General features: G+C 40.6%; 1 protein-coding gene across 1 annotated transcript in view; it reads right to left on the bottom strand.

Annotated features, from left to right (window-relative positions):
• Positions 1–21,090, bottom strand: part of METAP2 (methionyl aminopeptidase 2) — a 34,594-nt gene that overhangs the window by 2,332 nt on the left and 11,172 nt on the right. The window contains exons 5-10 of the mRNA XM_065409944.1: positions 4,803–4,964; positions 2,973–3,154; positions 2,784–2,878; positions 2,583–2,679; positions 1,873–1,976; positions 10–125 (exon numbers count right to left, since the gene is read on the bottom strand). Coding sequence (XP_065266016.1) covers positions 10–125; positions 1,873–1,976; positions 2,583–2,679; positions 2,784–2,878; positions 2,973–3,154; positions 4,803–4,964 — 756 coding nt within the window. The remainder of the gene's footprint in view (positions 1–9; positions 126–1,872; positions 1,977–2,582; positions 2,680–2,783; positions 2,879–2,972; positions 3,155–4,802; positions 4,965–21,090) is intronic.

Genomic DNA, 21,090 nt, shown 5'->3' with positions numbered 1-21,090 from the left:
AGATCTAACCTTATTGGCACGTGCCCAACATCAAAATTTTTCATATAATGAGAACATTCCATGTCATCATGAACAACACCCTTTCCTGTGCTACCAAAGGTTTCTATAGCATATATTTCACCTTCCTAAAAGAAAAAAAAAAAGAAAGTGAACATTATGTAAATACATGTAAAGTAAATCAACAGACAAAGGTTGAAACTTCTTGTATAATTAACAGTTTAAGTCTAGCAAAATATGAACAGTAGGCAAATGTACATTACAAGGAATTAAACATCGATTGGTTCTTTCATTAAACAGCACCTTCAAAACTCTGAAATATTTAAAGTAAACTATGTTTCAATAACTCTTTAATTAATGTTATGCTGGTCATGGAAATATTCCTTACTCCTTTTCTGCAGGGATCATCTGTAGGGGTAAGACGACAGTTAAATCCTTGACCTCTTTCTTACACTGCTAACAAGAAAGTTAGTATAGATAACAATTGCATTGGTGCTTTTTTGTGATGAGAACATGTCATGACTGACCCAAGTCATTTCTTATAGGCCACTAAACATCTGTCAAGTGATAGTAAGTCACCCGATTACTACTGACCATGACTGGATTAGAAGCAGGGACCTAGAAATAAAATTAAAGGCTCCTTATCCCAGTACCAATCTTCTAAACAAGCCCTTGTTTTCTGATCCTGTTATTCCATTTAAAAATTAGATGCAGATCAAAATTGCAACTGGATGCACTTGGCACCTAATGTAATATACTTATTACCTCTATGCTTGGAACAGCTTTCCTTGTCTCGTGCAACAAGTATCCTCTCTCCTTCAAAATGCTTCTTAAAACCCATCTTTCTGCCAAACCTAGCTAACAATTATCTTTGATCACAGATTACAAACATGCCTAATTGTTTTGAATCTGTCAAAATCACACTGCAAACTTTTCAACTAAAAGAAACATGTCTAGCTCTGTTTGCAAAGCATCATGAACAGCTATGATACTACAGAAATAATTCCCATGCAAAAATTCACTGAAAGGATTAATTTTGTACATGCATAAAGTTAAATGACCAATAAGAACAAAGTCTGTCAGTTTATAATTAAGGTTCCCCAATCAACCTCAGCAGACATATTATTAATGCTTATCTTCTTTACCATAAAGGAATCTTTTTTATACCCAATCACCACACTGCAATGACCTCTTCTGAAATCCTGATATGGAACACAAACCTTCACGCTCACCACAAATACAGATTTACTAAGCACATCTCAGGGGCCACCAATGCACCCAATAACTCTTCCCTTCTCATACACACTTCAACAACTAGGAACACTTGTGTTGTATTTCTTATCTTCCATACACATTCCAAAACCAACTTTACCTCACAATCAAAATTCCATTAGAAACTGGACAGCCTAATCTACCGGATCCACCCTCCTGTGAATGAACTGCCGTACTCCAAACTTCCTTATTCTTATTTCAAGTTCATCTTCTAACTTTAGAATTCCTGGCTCTTGTTTTCCTCCTGAAAACTACAATATTCTAACAGTATTACTACTTAAGTATATGTATTCACAATTTTAACTAACATAAGTCTGTATTATTACAAGATCCCAGAATTTTAATTTCAGAAACATGACTGGTAGTTGGAATAGTGGAGGGGAAAAAAAGTCCACGAGCCATGAAGATGAAATGCCAAGCCCCAAAATGATGTTCAATATTTCATAAAAAATAGTACTATGCATAGCAAGGTCAATTCCCTACCATTATTTTCCGTGTGAGCAAAAATACTACAACACTTGGACAATGCAGGAGATCTTTTCTAAATATGTAGGAAAACTGTTAAGCAGAAGGGAGTTAAATACTTAAGAACTCTCAGTGTACCTCCATTCTTGTTGCTTCTCCTCCCTTCACAATGGGCACAGTTTTTCCAGCATGTATCCTATATGGCCCAATTGAATGTCCATTCAGATTGCGAATTGGTTTCACTATTATAGAAAACAAAGTAAAATATAAATAGTTAGGTAAGTCACTAACAAATGTTTAACCCTTCAATGCCAATGATTATATTAGCCCACACGTGGAGTACTGGAAGCAAACTGAAAGACTCATACATATTGCAGAAGGAACAACAGAAAATCACACTGTTCTTGTACAAATTTCAGCCAGGCAAGAGCCTAACTTATTATATATATGGAGTAATGGCTTTATTACTATGACAGTCATAATTCAGGCCTTAAGGAAACTAACTAATAATTCTAACCAGTAGATATTTATTTGCTATGTATTTTGCAAACAAACAAGAATTATGAAAGACTGTTCTCACTTTTCACCTCTGAGTACAGTAAATGCCAGATGTGGTGCTTTTGAAAGTGTTTGTTAAACAGTTAGAGTTTGAAAATCATTCAGGGCAAAGTTCCTTTAGGTTACCGTTGAGGAAAATGGTCACATGAGTACGTATAATGCAAGTTACTTGTACCACACACTTATACTACCGCAAACAAATATCACTTCAATAGCTAGGAATAAAGTAGTATTTGTAAAACACACTCCCAGGATAGCTATTTCTACATACACTGAAGGAGAGAACTTGCCTTGATATGTTTTGCCATCAATTTCAACCTCATAGGACTCCATAACTTCTTGGATCGCTTCACCAACATCACAGAGACGAACATCTATTCCAGCACACTGAAAATAAGAGAGAGAGAAAAGTTTTTAAATCTATGATGAGGGATTTAGTTTGTGTTTAAATTTCAGAACACAGTAAAAATTAATTTTCATAATTAGTGTACCTTTATACCAGTATTAGTAGCATCTTTTACTGCTTGTAACAGTCTATCATATTTTGGATTGAACGTAACAGTAAAAGCACAGTCAATAATACGACCTAAAATCAGAAGAAGAAATTAGGTTAGTACAATGTTTCCATCCAACGAAACAATCCAACAATATCATTTTATAAATCATAAGGAAAAACTAACCACTAACGTGTGTTCCAAAGTCTATTTTGCAAATATCATCATATTGCAATACTGTAGGATCTCCAGCATTGGGAGTGTAGTGGGCTGCACAGTTATTCAGAGAACATCCAGTGGGAAATGCAAGACCTGCATTTAAACCATCTTCTTTTATCAGTTTGCGTGAGCAGTCTTCGAGTTTTTCACTAGGAAAAGAGATGTTTCTATTAAAAATCAAACAATGTACTAAGAGAGTTATTTTAAAGCACTTGTTTACAAATGCGAGAACATACAAGACAAAGAAAAGCATTAGCCTAAACATTTAATTTCAGTCTTATTTGCAACATCCAATCAGGAACAGGTACAGAGCCGTAAAGTAAGCATGGTTAGTGATGATTTAGTTCCTTATTTTATTCAAATCTGTTTTGGGACCATTTAATTTAGTCCTGTGTTTGACCACATTAATTTGTTTTCCCAATGTTTTTACTTAAATTTGAAAGAATATACTTTGCAAGCTATATTTAACTAATCAGGGACACAATATTCACAATATAAATTCTGGGCAAATTAAATTGATTTATTTTAGTACAGTTACTTATAGCACAGAGACTTTATAGTCTCAGAACCGTTTTGTAATGTGATAAACAGTTTTTTCAACTACTCAAAAAAGGTAATCCAATAAAAAAATAAATACCATTTCCATATATTAATAGCTATGGGGATAAAATTAAAGCTTGTTGCATTATGTATTTTTTTCTTGGGCCTTGCCTACACTGGCTTTCTTAGCCACTGGTGTAGCTACAGTGATATAGCTACATCAGTGCAAGCCCTCATGTAATCCCAGCCCCCGGTGTAAACTGTGACTCATCACTGCAATTTATCCCAATTTCATCCAACAAAGCTATTAACTCCTAACAAAATAATTTTGAAAAAGCTTATATGGATAAGTAAGCCCCCATAGCCTGTGATACACTATGAAAGGAGGCCTTGTCTTGAGAAAATTTCTGCTTATAACCCAAAACGTTCAAGTTAAGTAAGTCAACAGCACACCAGATTTGATTCAAACAGATTGAGGATTATGGAGGCAGCTGTCTTTCACCCTTCTTGATGACATTTTCCTGACAACAATATCTGCAGTAAGTTTTGGAACTGCAAGTTTATCCCACATCCCAGTATCAAATGCCAAAGACTCAGAAGAAAGATTACCTGGGTAATTATTTCTTTTTAACATTAACCCTGACAATCAAAAGTTTTAATTTCTGAGCTCCCAGGTGAGAATGTCACAGAAGGAGGACTGCACTTGCTTTTCCAGCAGAAGCATGAGCAGAATGAAAACGATGCTAGTGAGGAAGCAATAATATGCAGGAAAAAGTAGTGTTGTGAGAGTATGTGTATACATGCTAGCTTTGTGCCTCTTTTCCCATTCCTAACAGTAGTATGTGCTGCTCCTACACATAGTACTTTTCTGGCAATGCTGGCAGGAACTGAGAAGAGATGTTTGTGCCACTATCCGAATCACATGCTGCTGCTCCTGGCACCCTGAGGAAGTTTTATGTACAAGAAGAACAGAGGCACAGAACCGAAAAACATACAACGCAGGTGCTAAAGTGAGAAATAGATAAATACAATGGTCATGTTAGTATGGGAACTCAATACTAAGAACTACACTGATTAAAGTAGTGGTGCTGATGGACTCTATAGACAAGAGGAAATGAAAGGAATAAATGGGGGACATTGGAAGAACCCACCAAAAAGTACCCTGAATTCAAAATGCAGTCATAACAGGTGACATTTTGACACCTCCTCCCCCCCTTTTTATAATAGTGTCTTTCAAGGAAATGTCTTTATCCTCACCAGATTTCTATCATTGTCATTCCAGGTTTGATCCAGCTCATAACATATTTCCTCACTTGTCTGTGTGCCTCAGCAGCCTCCCGAAAATCATTCCAAATCTCTTCACTGGCTTGATCTAGTGCTTTCTTTTCATCACTTGTAGTTCTCCAAGCAGCAGTTCGCCTTCAAAGTAAACATTATGTACAAGTGTTAAAAATTAAAATCACCACCAGTCATCACCATGGTATTTATTAGAACTCTGACCTGACAACTGTAAACTGCTTACACAGTCTAACTAATTAACCCTCAATGCCCCTTTGGGGTATGAAAGATACTTATTTTTATTTTAAAGACTACAGGAGGCCCATTAAAAAAAAACTCTAGGCACCCAAACAATCAATTAGACTTACAATACTAAATGATCATCCAGCAGTGAAAAAAATCATATCCAAAGAATGAATTAACTCAGTCAGCCAGTAAGTCGAACCCCCCTTTAGTCTCCCAGGAACTTATGCTCAACTTTCCCCCAAACCCCATGAAATAAATGGTTTTTGTGGCATCTTTCAGACTGGCAGGTCAGAGACCATTTAGGACTTTACACGTCATGATCAAAATCTTAAATTCTATCCTGAGACCAAAATAAACCCAGTGCAGATCTCAGAGCCATGTGCTCTCAGCGACATGCGCCACTCAATAAGTAAGGTGCTGCATTCTCCATTAGCTTCAGTCTTTAAATGCTTTTAAGCCGTAGCTCAGGGGTTCTCAAACTGGGGGTCGGGAGGTTATTACATGGGGGGTTGCGAGCTGTCAACCTCCACCCCAAATCCCGCTTTGCCTCCAGCATTTATAATGGTGTTAAATATATTTAAAAAGTGAAAGGGGTCACCAGTACAGAAGTCTGAGAACCCCTGCCGTAGCTCCATGTAGAATGCACTACAACAGTCTAATCTTGAGGCTAGAAAGACATGAGTAACAGTTTGTACGGTCTCCTTCTGAAAGTAAAGGTGCATTCTTCTGGCCCATTACAGATGGTGAAAAGCCAGCCTGCTTACTGCTGCACTATAAACATCTAGTAGAAGCTGAGGTCTGATGTTTAGCCAGAACTTGCAAACTCTGATGACTGGTGGCAGATGTACTCCCTCAAAAGGGCTATTACCTTAATCTGCTTACCCCAACCCATCACCACCTCCTCCTCCTCATCTGATTGAGCCTCAGCCAGCCCGATATCATTCATCAGAAATTTAGGTATTACTTCACCCATCACTGTAACACAGCCAGCTCTGGGGTGGAACACAGCAGAATCACACAACAGTTCAAGAAAGGAAGTGAAGAAAAATACTGAAGCTACAGAAACTTTCTGTCTATATAAATTCACACTGCAATTATTACAACTAGAAGTTAGCCAGAACACTGATTCTTACAAGTATCACTACGGGATCTTTAAAATGGACACAAGTAGTTTGGACTCCAGTTTTATGCTATGGAAAAGATAGCTCTTTCAACAGCATCGCATCCTATTCCATCCTGGGATGGAACCCCTCCAAGAGAGGGGGAGAGTGAGTCTGTAGGTAAAAAAAAAGCCAGAGAAGCAGTCAATGGGAATGGGGAGTGCTGTTTACATCCAGTGGTCCTGAAACTGATCTGCCAATGAAATGCACCTAACTACACCTTCCCCCCAATAATGAGTTTTTAAATACATCCTAGGGAAAAAAAACAGCTCAAAGTACAAAGAAATCTGTGAAGTTTTTTCAGCTCAAAAAATAATAAATAAATCAAGCTTCCTGCCTCACAGGGCCTTGACTACTTCTACCAAATTCAGATCCACCCACTAACACAAGTGACATTTCCACAGTATTTCCTTACTTTTCATGGACATATATAGAACAGAAAAGACAATCTATCTATTCACAGTGTTTAATAGTAAAACACTGGAGTTCTTCTTTAAGCTGGGCAATGCTGTCATGAAGAAATATGTAGAGTTGTGTCACCTTGAACTAGGAAGTCCCCTAGCAGAAAGTAGCTCTTAGTGGCAATAAGATGTAGGGGCTGGCTCCAGAGCCAACTGTTCACCCTGCTGCGGAGAGGGAAAGCAGTACACCTGCGCCTCACTGATTTTCAGCTAGCATATGGTCCCTACTCAGATGGTGTAAGTTAGAGTAGCAGAAGCAATGCTTAAGCTAGCTCACTCTGGGGCGGGTGTAGGCCAGCCACAGAATCAGGAAGCTGTGACTGCTGACAGTGGCCTCTCTTGTGCCAAGAAGAATCTCAGCACAAAAAAGAATCTAGCCCAGCAATTGCTACTTGTGCAATGAAGACTGAATTTCCTGACCTGAGTGAAAATAAGGTTCCCACAGCAACAATAACTGTCCATTTATGTGTATGCATATATAATCTTTCATTACACATTCAACAATACAAAATGCTATGCACTGTGTCTGTAACTAATGCTAAAGTTACTTGATTGATATTCTTACTGTATTTGCCAAGCAGGACCACTGCCCAGCATTTTGTGATTAGTAATGATTCTACTGCAGTGTCAAAATGCAAATGGACAAGTTAAGTTTGGTCTGGCAACTTTTCAAACCATTCTACTAGATTCTCAAATTAATGCTGCATTAGCAGCTTCTTGTTAAGTTTCCTTTTTATCCACAGATGCATAAATATCACAGCAATGAGTGCAATATAAGAACCCACAAAAACAAACACTCATCATATGAAGCATTATCAAATGTCTTTTTCAAAGAAATGGAACAAAAATTTAACAGCTGCCTGCGTATCAAATTGGGATCTTTCATGGTCTAAGGGATAGGGCAATGGGCTCAGTCAGGATACTAGGGTTCTAATCAGATGTGCCACTAGCCTGCTTGAGCAACTCACGTCACCTCTCTGTGCTGCTGCATCCCCTCTAACCCTTTGTCTATATTATCTATTTAAGACTATAAGCTCTTTGGGAAAGGGACCTCTAGACTCTACTATAATACAAACAATACTTATTGAGCTATATAAAATCTGTTATACAATTAGCTTTAACTGATGTGCAAGTGACCTGTCAAGATACTGATAATGTTGCAAACAAAGCATACTGAGATGTGCTCCAAGTTCAAAACTCTGTAAAGGTCATATAAGTGATCTGGATATTTAGTCAGGTATGAAATTCTCCCCTATCTGAATGCATGTGAGGTCAAACAGGGAGGATAAACATTTTTTAAAAATTATTTTAAATTATTGGGTTTTAATTAAAAATCTACTTATTTTTGTTGCTAGTCCTTCAGCAATTTAAGACTATAAAATGGGAACAAAGTAAAGGTGAATGTTCTCAACTTGTTTAGATGTAACATAGTTTTTCCTACACTTAAAAGACTCAGCTATGTTGAAAAGACAAGTCTAGAACCTCATTAACATCATTACTATGAGAATAATGTGAACACAACATTGATAAAGCAAACAGCCTAGCAAGCAACACCATCTTCCAATATATTGAACTTCTTTTACAAGTCAAGAACACTGCAATGCTTCCGCCAGGCTCTATTCCCCCTTAAGTATCTGCAGTTTGAAGTCAATGGGATTTATGCTGGTAATTAATTTAGGTGCTGATGAAAAATCACTCACACACACACACTGGCAGGTGTGGGCCTATCTGTATGAGTGGACAGTAAACTTTGTTAATGTATTGAATGTTTAACTTTTCATTGTTAACACTGAAGCAATTTTGTTTTGAAGTGATAAAGATTGGGATACTAAAACAAAAGTAGTAAAAATATTATTTTAGTTCCTAATCCTGCAAGCATTTATGCACAGGAGGATATAACTACTTAACGTTAAGCACAAGTAGTCCCATTGAAGTAATGGGATTATTCATGTGAGTAAAGTCACATATCTGCTTGTGGTTTTTTTCTAGGATCAGGGCCTTCATTTTCAATATTTTGGTTTTTATTTATATCAATTTTGTAAAATTAAATTAAGATACCCTACCAGCAGTGATATTTATAAAAAATGCATTTATAAAACTTAATTCATTATACATTTTAATCTGAAATTGCAGTCACAAATTTTCAAATTAGTTTTACAAAGCCTCAACCTGAAAAAAAACTGTTCCAGCCTGTATTCAAATTAATGTATGTATCAGAGAAATCCATTTTGCCATGTCTTCCTGAAATTAGGGGAAAAAATGTATTTAGGATGCCGGACATGCTGTTTTCAAAACTCCATAACTTAGTTATTTCAAATCCAAGTGCCTTGAAAGTAAAGATAACAGTCTTCAGACAGAACTAAGCAGAAGCCAAGTTTAAAACTTAAAAACAAAGCCATTGTTAAATCAAACAAAAAAATCCATCATCTGGTAGATTCCCCACACTAAATTCAATTAACCTGTTTTGCTCTATTAGTTAACTCTCCACACACAAAACATATATTCTAGGTCGCAATAAGAAAATCCAGTCCAAGATACTTTTTCAAAAATGTATTTAACATCAAGGGTTCAGAATAAAAGTGCAGAATCACCCTTAAAGGGTCAGAGCCATCTTGAAAATCATATTTTCATATAAAAATTCTGTACCTAGATTAGAGAATATTCTTTTTTTCCAGTTTGCTGTATGCATTTGGCAGCACTGCATATAGTCAGTTTCACTATTTTGCTAATATTCAGTTGTTGTTCTTGTTGCACGCACTAGCATGAGGACATCACTCCAATGCACAGCTTTGGGAAGAGCTCACATGCTCTCTTCACCACAAGCTCTCCAGGAGTGTTTTAACAGTAACAGTGGCAAAGATTAAACAAACTGAAGTGTCAACGGGTAGGCACATAGACAGCACACTTATTCTGCGGCACATGCATTGTCCCCTGGGGAAGAGAGCTGTATGAACAACAGCAGAAAGAACCTTATAAAATTAAATTTAAGTTTTTTTTTAAAAAAAATCTGTATATGCCCTTTAAATGGTGCTCTATCAGAGAAACAAATTATTTTTTGATTACTCAATTAGAGAACATTTAAGTTGACAGCATTTCTTTAAATACCATATTATAGTGTTGCTACAATATGGGAGATGCTCCTGCTCCCAAGGAAATCAAAGGAAAAAACTCACTGACTTCACTGGAAGCACGAGAAGACCTAGGATGAAGAAATAATCTTGCTTCATCATGTATAAAATGAAAATAATTACGTTATGGGAAATGTTCTGATATGCAGATTTAAGTTATAGCTAATTGCTTAAGCCAAAAATGCCAGATCAGCTCTTGGATTTTAGAATACACCTCTACCCGATATAACGTGACCCGATATAACACGAATTCGGATATAACGCGGTAAAGCAGTGCTCCAGTGGGGCGGGGCGGGGCTGCGCACTCCGGTGGATCAAAGCAAGTTCAATATAACGCGGTTTCACCTATAACGCAGTAAGATTTTTTGGCTCCCAAGGACAGCGTTATATCGAGGTAGAGGTGTATCTAAATAAAAAATAGAAGCGCAATTCAAGAGTAGATTTGCTGAAAGCAAACTATGTAAAGGAACTATTTCTAGTTTAGCAAGCCATGCTCCTCTTCAATAGCAGATAGTTTTAGGTACAAAAGAGATGCACCAACAAAATAGCTTTTACAAATAGTCATATATAAAGGCTAGAGAAAATTGACCAAAATATTTATTTATTGATCCTTCAGTACTTGGCTGTATTTCACAACTCAACAAATGATAAAACAGGATGTCATTTCTTAATAAATTAGAAATGTTGTCCAAACTTTTATAATCTGAATTCTCTGAGTCAGTCTGCATGTAAACCTATATCTATAGATTTAATTCCTGAAGAGTGGAAGGGTCATTTCTCTTGGGTCATCAATTCATATGCTCTGGGTAAACCCTATTATTATTTGTATTATCTAGTATGCTAAAAACAACTCAAGTGAACAAAGTGGTCATGTTATAAATAAATTTGAACATGTCTCAGACCAAGGCTGGTTACATTCACCTCCATGGAGGTGAATCAAAAGCTATATATGAAGCGTGCCTGGCTGGTTCTTCCAGTGGACACAAAGACTCTATTTACACTGGAAACCCAGTAGTCCTCCATCCTCCTACTCTAATTAGATTAACAATATTAATCCCTTTTGAGAAAGCCTTTTATACCATGAATTGAAATGAAACACCTTATTCAAATTACATTACTTTGATACTCAATATATTCCATAACAATAAGTCTCAGGGTTATAGGACATATTGAACTCCTATTCATACCTATAGTGCTTGTTATGTTATATATTAGCAATAGCCATTGGCTGTGCACAGCCACTACAAATGCTTTTAAAAAATTAGATTAAAAAAATAATTCACATTATATGAAAGGTAAGCCTCTCTTAGAAGTGAGCAACAGTACATGAAATACATACTTCAGTAACCCCAGAAAAGGTACTTTGCCTGGACTGAAACAATCTACTCTTTTGTGGATAATTCCCAGGAAGTTTTACAAGTCAAATAATTTGTCTTTAAACCACAGTCTTTGGTTTCATGGCAAGACCTTTCACAATACCTAACAAATATATAAAATGCAAAACTAAATTAATGATTGAACTACAAAACCTCATAATCACAAGCTATTAAAAACTTGCAAAAGCATGCTGAAGAATTCCCAGTGAGAATACATGGAGATGCAGATCTCAGTCCTATTAGATTAGGAAATTATGCCTATTTTGTTATACTGCACAAAGCTAAGAAATTCAGTTCTGCAAGTTGAACAAGACCATTTGGACCAGATGACCTATTTCCCGAAGGAAACAAGGAGCCCAAGCTATTTACTCTAGCAATGTTTAGATCAGGGGTTCTCAGACTTTTGTACTGGTGATCCCTTTCACAAAGCAAGCCTCTGAGGGCGACCCCCCTTATATATTAAAAACACCGTTTTATATATTTAACACCATTATAAATGCTGGGGGTGAAGCAGGGTTTGGGGTGGAGGCTGACAGCTCGTGACCCCCCCATGTAATAAGCTCGTGACCCCCTGAGGGGTCCCGACCCCCAGTTTGAGAACCCCTGGTTTAGATCTTCTCTTTCACACTGATTCTGGAATTGAGATGGCCTTATAGGACCCAGAGGATACTGATCTTGTTAACGTTTCAATGTGATTGTGTCTACCGAATATAGACAAATAACTGTGTGGTTGAATACTAGATCCTCTTAGGTCACCATATGGATTATTTTCCCCTATCCAATCAGAGCAGGTGCTCAAAACCTTTTGTGTAACGTTATTTTCAAGCAAAGATGCTCTTTGTAGAAAGGTATTTTGGAGAGATTGAGAGTATGGCTGAAGGGGGGAAAACGGGCAGAAGTTCCCTCTGGTATGTTTTGAGAACTCAAGGTTCTCATTCATTTTAGTTAGCTTATACTCAGTCTCTCAAAATGAACTTAATGTTAGAACTACAGGACAACATTTAATAGGTATGGAAAAAGCTAAGAAAAATGCAGACACAAGAATAATGGCAAAAGTCCATGTAACAGGGCACATGGGCTCATTCTCATGCACCAGTTACAGCCCTTGGGCCATGTAGATGCAGGTCATGTGCTTGCTCCTAGTCATGTGCCTACAGGAAATCACATAAGGATTCCTGTCTCCTCCACAGTGGAGCAGACAAGACACCCAAGGTCAGAGAAGGACACCAGAGGGGGCTTTGAACCTATTAGGGAAAGGGTCTGAGGGGAAGACACCTGCAGAAAGCAGGAGATGGCTGGGGAAGAAGCCTCAGCTAGCAAAGGCTGTGAAGCCCTAGAAGGGCTGCAAGGACTATGAAGCTCTTTGACTCAAGCACTACGACCAGAGGGGCAAAACCAGAATTTTGTTGCTTTGGTTTGAATCTTGGTTTCTAAGTTAATAAAAAAAGCCCCGAGTAAGAAAAATTGAAATTATACTGTTTGGAGCATAGTTTCAGCCTCCCCGGTTGATGAAACAGCCAACCAGTGCACAGCCCCATCAGATTCAAAGTAGGCAATTGGATGCACAAAACAATACATCATTCTGTGGTGCTAAAACAGAAGAAATTTTAATGGAACCAAAATCCCGATCTAACTGGGGCCAGATCAGAATAAAAAATTTAGATAATCCAGACAATGGGAAAGTACAAGGCAGCAGCAACGTCTAGCAGCCACAGTAGAGATCATGCACAACTGGACCTATGTGCGCTGGCTATTCGGTTAATATGGAGAGCCGGATCCTGGAGGGTCGGATAAACAAGGTTCTACTGTATCTGGAGAAGACTAACTGAAGGAACTGAAAACTGTAATTTAGGTAACTAAAAGGGCAATAACTCAGCAGAAACTGCTCTAAATGTTAAAACAAGCATAAAAACCTAAACATTCAAACAAAATTTAAAATGTAAGACCTGGATGTGCTGGACAAAACGACTTAATTTCATTGTGAAGGACTTGTTGCCAACAGCCGAAAATCAGAATACAGACATTAACGCCATTTATATGAAGTGCATAAAGGATCCCCTTTTATGGGAACCTAACAGAAAAACTAGGTTACTAGTACACACCAGATCTATAGGTGAGAAAATAGACTTTTTGCTGGATCAAATCAGAGAAACAGAATTTCTCCCTACTCCATTTTATATCTGAATATATAAATGCTCTAAAGGGCATCCAAGATTTGATTGCTCTTACTTATTCTATGGCCTGGTCTACACTACGAGTTTAGGTCGACTTTAGCCGCGTTAAATCGAATTAAGCCTGGACACGTTCACACGACGAAGCCCTTTCTTTCGACTTAAAGGGCCCTTTAAACCGGTTTCTTTACTCCACCTCGGATGAGGGGATTAGCGATAAAATTGGCCTTAGTGGGTCGGAATTGGGTTAGTGTGGACGGAATTCGACGTTATTGGCCTCCGGGAGCTATCCCACAGTGCTTCATTGTGACCGCTCTGGACACCACTCTCAACTCAGATGCACTGGCCAGGTAGACAAGAAAAGCCCAGCGAATGTTTGAATTTCATTTCCTGTTTGCGGAGCGTGGAGAGCACAGGTGACCACACAGAGCTCATCAGCACAGGTAACCGTGATGGAGTCCCAGGATCGCAAAAGAGCTCCAGCATGGACAGAACGGGAGGTACAGGATCTGCTCGCCATATGGGGAGATGAATCAGTGCTGGCTGAACTCCGAAGCAGTAAAAGAAATGGCAAAATATTAGAAAAGGTCTCCAAGGCCATGAAGGACAGAGGCCATAACAGGGACGCACAGCAGTGCCGCGTGAAAATTAAGGAGCTAAGGCAAGCCTACCACAAAGCCAGAGAGGCAAACGGAAGGTCCAGGGCTGAGCCGCAAACATGCCGCTTCTACACGGAGCTGCATGCCATTCTAGGGGGTGCAGCCACCACTACCCCAACCGTGTGCTATGAGTCCCTAACTGGAGAAACACACAGGGAAGCGGGTTCGGGGTACGAGGAAGATGAGGATGAAGATAATGTAAATAGCTCACAGCAGCAAGGAAGCGGAGAAACCGGTTTCCCCAACAGCCAGGATATGTTTATCACCCTGGACCTGGAACCAGTAACCCCCGAACTCACCCAAGACCCTGGGGGCACACAGGGGACCTCTGGTGAGTGTACCTTTGTAAATATTACACACGGTTTAAAAACAAGCGTGTTTAATGATTAATGATTAATTTGCCCTGGCAATCGCGGCCAGTACAGCTACTGGAAAAGTCTGTTAACGTGTATGGGGATGGAGCGGAAATCCTCCAGGGACATCTCCAGAAAGCTCTCCTTCATGTACTCCCAAAGCCTTTGCAAAAGATTTCTGGGGAGGGCTGCCTTATCCCGTCCGCCATGGTAGGACACTTTACCACGCCAGGCCAGTAGCACGTAGTCTGGAATCATTGCATAACAAAGCATGGCAGCGTATGGTCCCGGTGTTTGCTGGCATACAGACAACATCCATTCCTTATCGCTCTTTGTTATCCTTAGGAGAGTGATATTCACGGTCACCTGGTTGAAATAGGGCAATTTTATTAAGGGGACATTCAGAGGTGCCCCTTCCTGCTCTGCTGAACAGAAATATTCCCCGCTGTTATCCACGCGGTGGGGGGGAGGGGTGAAGTGATCATCCCAGAGAATTGGGTGTGTGGGGGAGGGGAATTAGTTGGGTTTGTGCTGCATGTTAACCCTGAAACCGCAGCCCCTCCTTTTACATTGCAAACCCATTTTAAATGGCCAACCCAACGGGTCTTGGTATGGTTAATGAGAGCAGTACTGTTTGAAACCATCCCCACATGTTAAGAAGGTTAAAAAAGCCAAAAGACTGTCTTACCATGGCTGCCTGCAAGCTGAAATCTGTGGCCTGGCAGTGCGTGAGTTATCTCTCACACCAAACCGGCAGGCCCTCAATATAAGAGGAAAAATGCGACCTTGTAACGAAAGCACATGTGCTGTGTAATGTGAACAGCAAAATTTAACGTGAAAGAGTGTACCCATTGTTCTCTAAAATGTGTCTTTTTTAACCACCTCTCCCTTCTCCTCCACCAGCTGCAAATCTTTCTCCTTCTCAGAGGCTAGTGAATATTTGAAAGCAAAAGACGCGTGATGAAATGTTTACAGAACTACAGACTGCCTCCCACGCTGACAGAGCACAGCAGAATGCGTGGAGGCAGTCAATAACTGATTATAGAAAAGCCCAATATGAGCGAGAGGAGAGGTGGTGTGCTGAATCGCGGGCTGAAGATGAGAGGTGGCGTCAGCTTGCACACAGAAGGCAAGAGTCGATGCTCCGGCTGCTGGAGCATCAAACTGATATGCTCCAGCGTATGGTTGAGCTGCAGGAAAGGCAGCAGGAGCAGAGACCGCCGCTACAGCCCCTGTGTAACCAACAGCCCTCCTCCCCAAGTCCCATTGCCTCCTCACCCAGACGCCCAAGAACACGGTGGGGGGGCCTCCCAGTCACTCCACCCCAGATGATTTCCCGAGCAATAAGTGTTAAAGTTTTAAACTGCAGTGTGTCCTTTTCCTTCCCTCCTCCCCCACCCATCCCGGGCTACCTTTGCAATTATCCCCCTAGTTGCGTGATGAATTAATAAAGAATGCATGAATGTGAAGTAACAATGACTTTATTGCCTCTGCAAGTGGTGCTCGAAGGGGGGAGGGGAGGGTGGGGTGGTTGGTTTACAGGGAAGTAGAGTGAACGGGGGGGGGGGGGGGCGGAGGGTTCATCAAGGAGAAACAAACAGAAGTTTCACACCGTAGTCTGGCCAGTCACAAAACTGGTTTTCAAAGCTTCTCTGATGCGCACCGCGCCATGCTGTGCTCCTCTAACCGCCCTGGTGTCTGGCTGTGCGTAATCAGCGGCCAGGCGATTTGCCTCAACCTCCCACCCCGCCATAAATGTCTCCCCCTTACTCTCACAGATATTGTGGAGCGCACAGCAAGCAGCAATAACAATGGGGATATTCTTTTCGCTAAGGTCTGAGCGAGTCAGTAAGCTGCGCCAGCGCGCTTTTAAACGTCCAAATGCACATTCTACCACCATTCGGCACTTGCTCAGCCTGTAGTTGAACAGGTCCTGACTCCTGTCCAGGCTGCCTGTGTACGACTTCATGAGCCATGGCATTAAGGGGTAGGCTGGGTCCCCAAGGATCACGATAGGCATTTCAACATCCCCAACGGTTATTTTCTGGTCCGGGAAGAAAGTCCCTTCCTCCAGCTTTCGAAACAGAACAGAGTGCCTGAAGACGCGAGCATCATGTACCCTTCCCGGCCAGCCCACGTTGATGTTGGTGAAACGTCCCTTGTGATCCACCAGGGCTTGCAGCAGCATTGAAAAGTACCCCTTGCGGTTTATGTACTCGGTGGCTTGGTGCTCCGGTGCCAAGATAGGGATATGGGTTCCGTCTATCGCCCCACCACAGTTTGGGAATCCCATTGCAGCAAAGCCATCCACTATGGCCTGCACGTTTCCCAGAGTCACTACCCTTGATATCACCAGGTCTCTCATTGCCCTGGCAACTTGGATCACAGCAGCCCCCACAGTAGATTTGCCCACTCCAAATTGATTCCCGACTGACCGGTAGCTGTCTGGCGTTGCAAGCTTCCACAGGGCTATCGCCACTCGCTTCTCAACTGTGAGGGCTGCTCTCATCCTGGTATTCTGGCACTTCAGGGCAGGAGAAAGCAAGTCACAAAGTTCCATGAAAGTGCCCTTACGCATGCGAAAGTTTCGCAGCCACTGGGAATCGTCCCACACCTGCAGCACGATGCGGTCCCACCAGTCTGTGCTTGTTTCCCGGGCCCAGAATCGGCGTTCCACGGCATCAACCTGCCCCAGGAACACCATGATTTCCACATTGCTGGGGCCTGTGCCTTGTGAGAGGTCTAGGTCCATGTCCATTTCCTCATCACTCTCGTCGCCGCGCTGCAATCGCCTCCTCCTCGGCTGGTCCTGGTTTTGCTTTGGCATGTCCTGGCTCTGCATATACTCCAGGACAATGCGCGTGGTGTTCATAGTGCTCATAATTGCCGCGGTGATCTGAGCGGGCTCCATGATCCCAGTGCTAGCTATGGCGTCTGGTCTGAAAAAAGGCGCGAAACTAGTATCTGACGGACCAGGGGAAGGAGGGAGGGAGGGGCGAGTGACGACATGGCGTACAGGTACAGGGAATTAAAATCAAGAAAGGTGGCTGTGCATCAGGGAGAAACACAAACAACTGTCACACAGAATGGCCCCCCCCAGAGATTTAACTCAAAAGCCTGGGTTTAGCAGGCCGTTGATTTGACGGAGGGAGGGGGGAAAGAAATGAATACAGAACAAATCTATTTTTTACATCTTAAGACGACGGTGCAGCATGACTGATAGCCCTCGGCATTTTCTGGGTGCTTGGCAGCAAATACTGGGCGCTTGGCAGTTAGCCTTCAGGCCTATTGCACGATCTGCTGCTCAGGGAAGACTCTGCTAACGTGCGATGAGTCAACAGGGCGCTTGGCAGAAAATGGCATACTACGACTGATAACCATCATCATCAAGACAGTTCCATAGGACTGAGCATATCTGCCCAGGTGCCCATGATCGACAGCCACTGCTGTACGACAAGGACGGTTACCAGTCGTAATAAACCATCTACTGCCAAAAGGCAAGGGGCTGGTGCAATGCAGCCCCACGGCTGCCAGCCCCACGGCTGCCGGCACCCAGATCGCCAGTGAAGGCTACCAGTCATGCTGCACCGTCTACCGCCAAAAGGCAGTTAGCTGCTGCTGCTGTGTAGCAATGCAGTCCCACGTCTGCCGGCACCCAGATGACATATGGTGACGGTGAGCTGAGCTGAGCGGGCTCCATGCTTGCCGTGGTATGTTGTCTGCACAGGTAACCCAGGTAAAAAGGCACGAATCTATTGTCTGCCGTTGCTCTGACGGAGGGGGAGGGGCCTGACGACATGTACCCAGAACCCCCCGCGACACTGTTTTGCATCATTCAGGCATTGGGATCTCAACCCAGAATTCCAATGGGCGGCGGAGACTGCGGGAACTGTGGGATAGCTACCCATAGTGCAATGCTCCGGAAGTCGACGCTAGCTTCGGTACTGTGGACGCGGTCCGCCGACTAGAGCACTTAGAGCATTTTATCTGGGGACACACAAAATCGGCTGTATACAACCGATTTCTATAAAACCGGCTTCTATTAATTCGATCTAATTTCGTAGTGTAGACATACCCTAAGTTTATACAATTGACATTTATTTCATCTATTAGTTCTGAGGATTTAAGAAAACAGTGAGTAAGTATATGGTCTGGGCACTTGTTTCATGTCCCCCAGAGACCAAAGTTATCCTAATTATCTGCCTCTCCCAGATCCCAATGCCAGACAGTGAAAGAAAAAAGGGCATTACAACTTTGCCTTAATCAGGCATAGCAACATGTGAAAATTGTGTAGTTGATTTATTTTTAAATGGTCCTTGAGTGAATATTAAGTCTACTTTCCTATGTTGTGCTTAACATATTTAGAACTACTGCTAAAATAGCATAAATATTGTAGAAATCAAATTTGCTGTAAAACATGTGGATTTCAAAAAGCCGTAAAAGTTTATGTAAGAGTTTCAAAATTTAGTTAAAATGGAAAATGTAAGGCATAAAGAATGCACAAAATACAACAAATGTGAATACAAACTACAGTATTCTCATGTACTGGTATTACTGGTTCCAAACTGAATCTTCTGTCAGTATTTCAAAGAAAGTTTTGAACTTAATTATAGCAGAATACCAACACTAGTATACATAAAGTTGAGAAGCATTTTCTGTTTAAAGGACAACTCTTAAGTGCTCTGAAATCCACATGCTTACTCAGACTGTCTTGATATTTGCTTTGCCTTATCTTATGGGGTGCTCGGTAGTGTTAGTGGTCCAAATTTGGGATCATTTGAGAAGGGGTCCTGACATACAGCCTCCAGTACAAAAAACAGTATTTTACAACAATCAATGGGTTCTTAATAGGGCTGTCAATTAATTGCAGGTAACTCTCACGATTAACCAAAAAATTAACCGCGATTAAAGAAAACGCGATTAATCACAGTATTAATCACATTGTTAAACAGAATACCAATTGAAATTTATTAAATATTTTGGATGTTCTTCTACATTTTCAAATATATTGATTTCAATTACAACACAGAATACAAAGTGTGCACTGCTCACTTTATATTTTTTTATTACAAATATTTGCATTGTAAAAATGATAAACAAAAAAAACAGTATTTTGCAATTCACCTCACACAAGTACTGTAGTGCAATCTCTTTATTGTGAAAGTGCAACTTACAAATGTAGATTTTTTTTTTGTTACATAACTGTACTCAAAAACAAACCAATGCAATACTTTAGAGCCTACAAGTCCACTCAGACCAACTTCTCGTTCAACCAATTGCTAAAATAACCAAGTTTGTTTACATTTACGGGAGATAATGCTGCCCACTTCTTATTTACAATGTCACCTGAAAGTGAGAATAGGCGTTCACATGGGACTTTTGTAGCCAGCATTGCAAGGTATTTACGTGCCAGATATACTAAACATGCGTATGCCCCTTCATGCTCTGGCCACCATTGCAGAGGACATGCTTCCATGCTGATGACGCGTGTTAAAAAAAATAATGCATTACTTAAATTTGTAACTGAACTCCTTGGGGGAGAATTGTATGTCTCCGGCTCTATTTTACTAGCATTCTGCCACATATTTCATGTTATAGCAGTCTTGGATGATGACTCAGCACATGTTCATTTTAAGAACACTTTCACTGTAGATTTGACAAAACGCAAAGAAGGTACCAATGTGAGATTTCTAAAGATAGCTACAGCACTCGACCCAAGGTTTAAGAATCTGTACTTCCAAAACCCTGAGAGGGATGAGGTGTGGAGCATGTTTTCAGAAGTCTTAAAAGAGCAACACTCCAATGTGGAAACTACAGAACCTGAACCACCAAAAAAGAAAATCAACCTTCTGCTGGTGACATCTGACTCAGATAATGAAAATGAACATGCGTCAGTCCGCACTGCTTTGGAAGGTTATTGAGCAGAACCCCTCATCAGCACGGATGCATGTCTTCTGGAATGGTGGTTGAAGCAGGAAGGGACATATGAATCTTTAGCGCATCTGGCATGTAAATATCTTGTGACGTCGGCTACAACAGTGCCATGAGAACACCTGTTCTCACTTTCAGGTAACATTGTGAACAAGACGCGGGCAGCATTATCTCCTGCAAATGTAAACAAACTTGTTTGTCTGAGCGACTGGCTGAACAAGAAGCAGGACTGATTGGACTTGTAGGTGCTAAAGTTTTATGCTGTTTTATTTTTTAATGCAGATTTTTTTGTACATAATTCTACATTTGTACGTTCAACTTTCATGATAAAGAGATTGCACTACAGTACTTGTATTAGGTGAATTGAAAAATACTTTTTTTTGTTTTTTACAGTGCAAATATTTGTAATAAAAAATAAATATAAAGTGAGCACTTTACACTTGTATTCTGTGTTATAATTGAAATCAATACATTTGAAAATGTAGAAAACATCCAAAAATATTTAAATAAATGGTATTCTATTAATGTTTAACAGTGTGATTAATCATGATCCATTTTTTTTAATCACTTGACAGCCTTAGTTCTTCACTGTTTTTTTTTTTTTTTTTTTTTTTTTTAAACACACAGCTAGGGCTCTGGTGTGATTCTGATGTCCCCCAACAGATCTCAGTTATTCAACATTTATAGAATCATAGAAATGTATAGCTGGAAGGGAACTCAAAATATCTTCTAGTTCATCCCTGTGCACTGAGGCAGGACCAAGTATACGTTTGTCCAAATTG

This window comes from Emys orbicularis, chromosome 1 (assembly GCF_028017835.1).
Source record: "Emys orbicularis isolate rEmyOrb1 chromosome 1, rEmyOrb1.hap1, whole genome shotgun sequence".
NCBI classification, from domain to species: domain Eukaryota; kingdom Metazoa; phylum Chordata; order Testudines; family Emydidae; genus Emys; species Emys orbicularis.
Note: the sequence above shows the minus strand (reverse complement) of the source record. Positions and strands in the feature narration are given on the sequence as shown.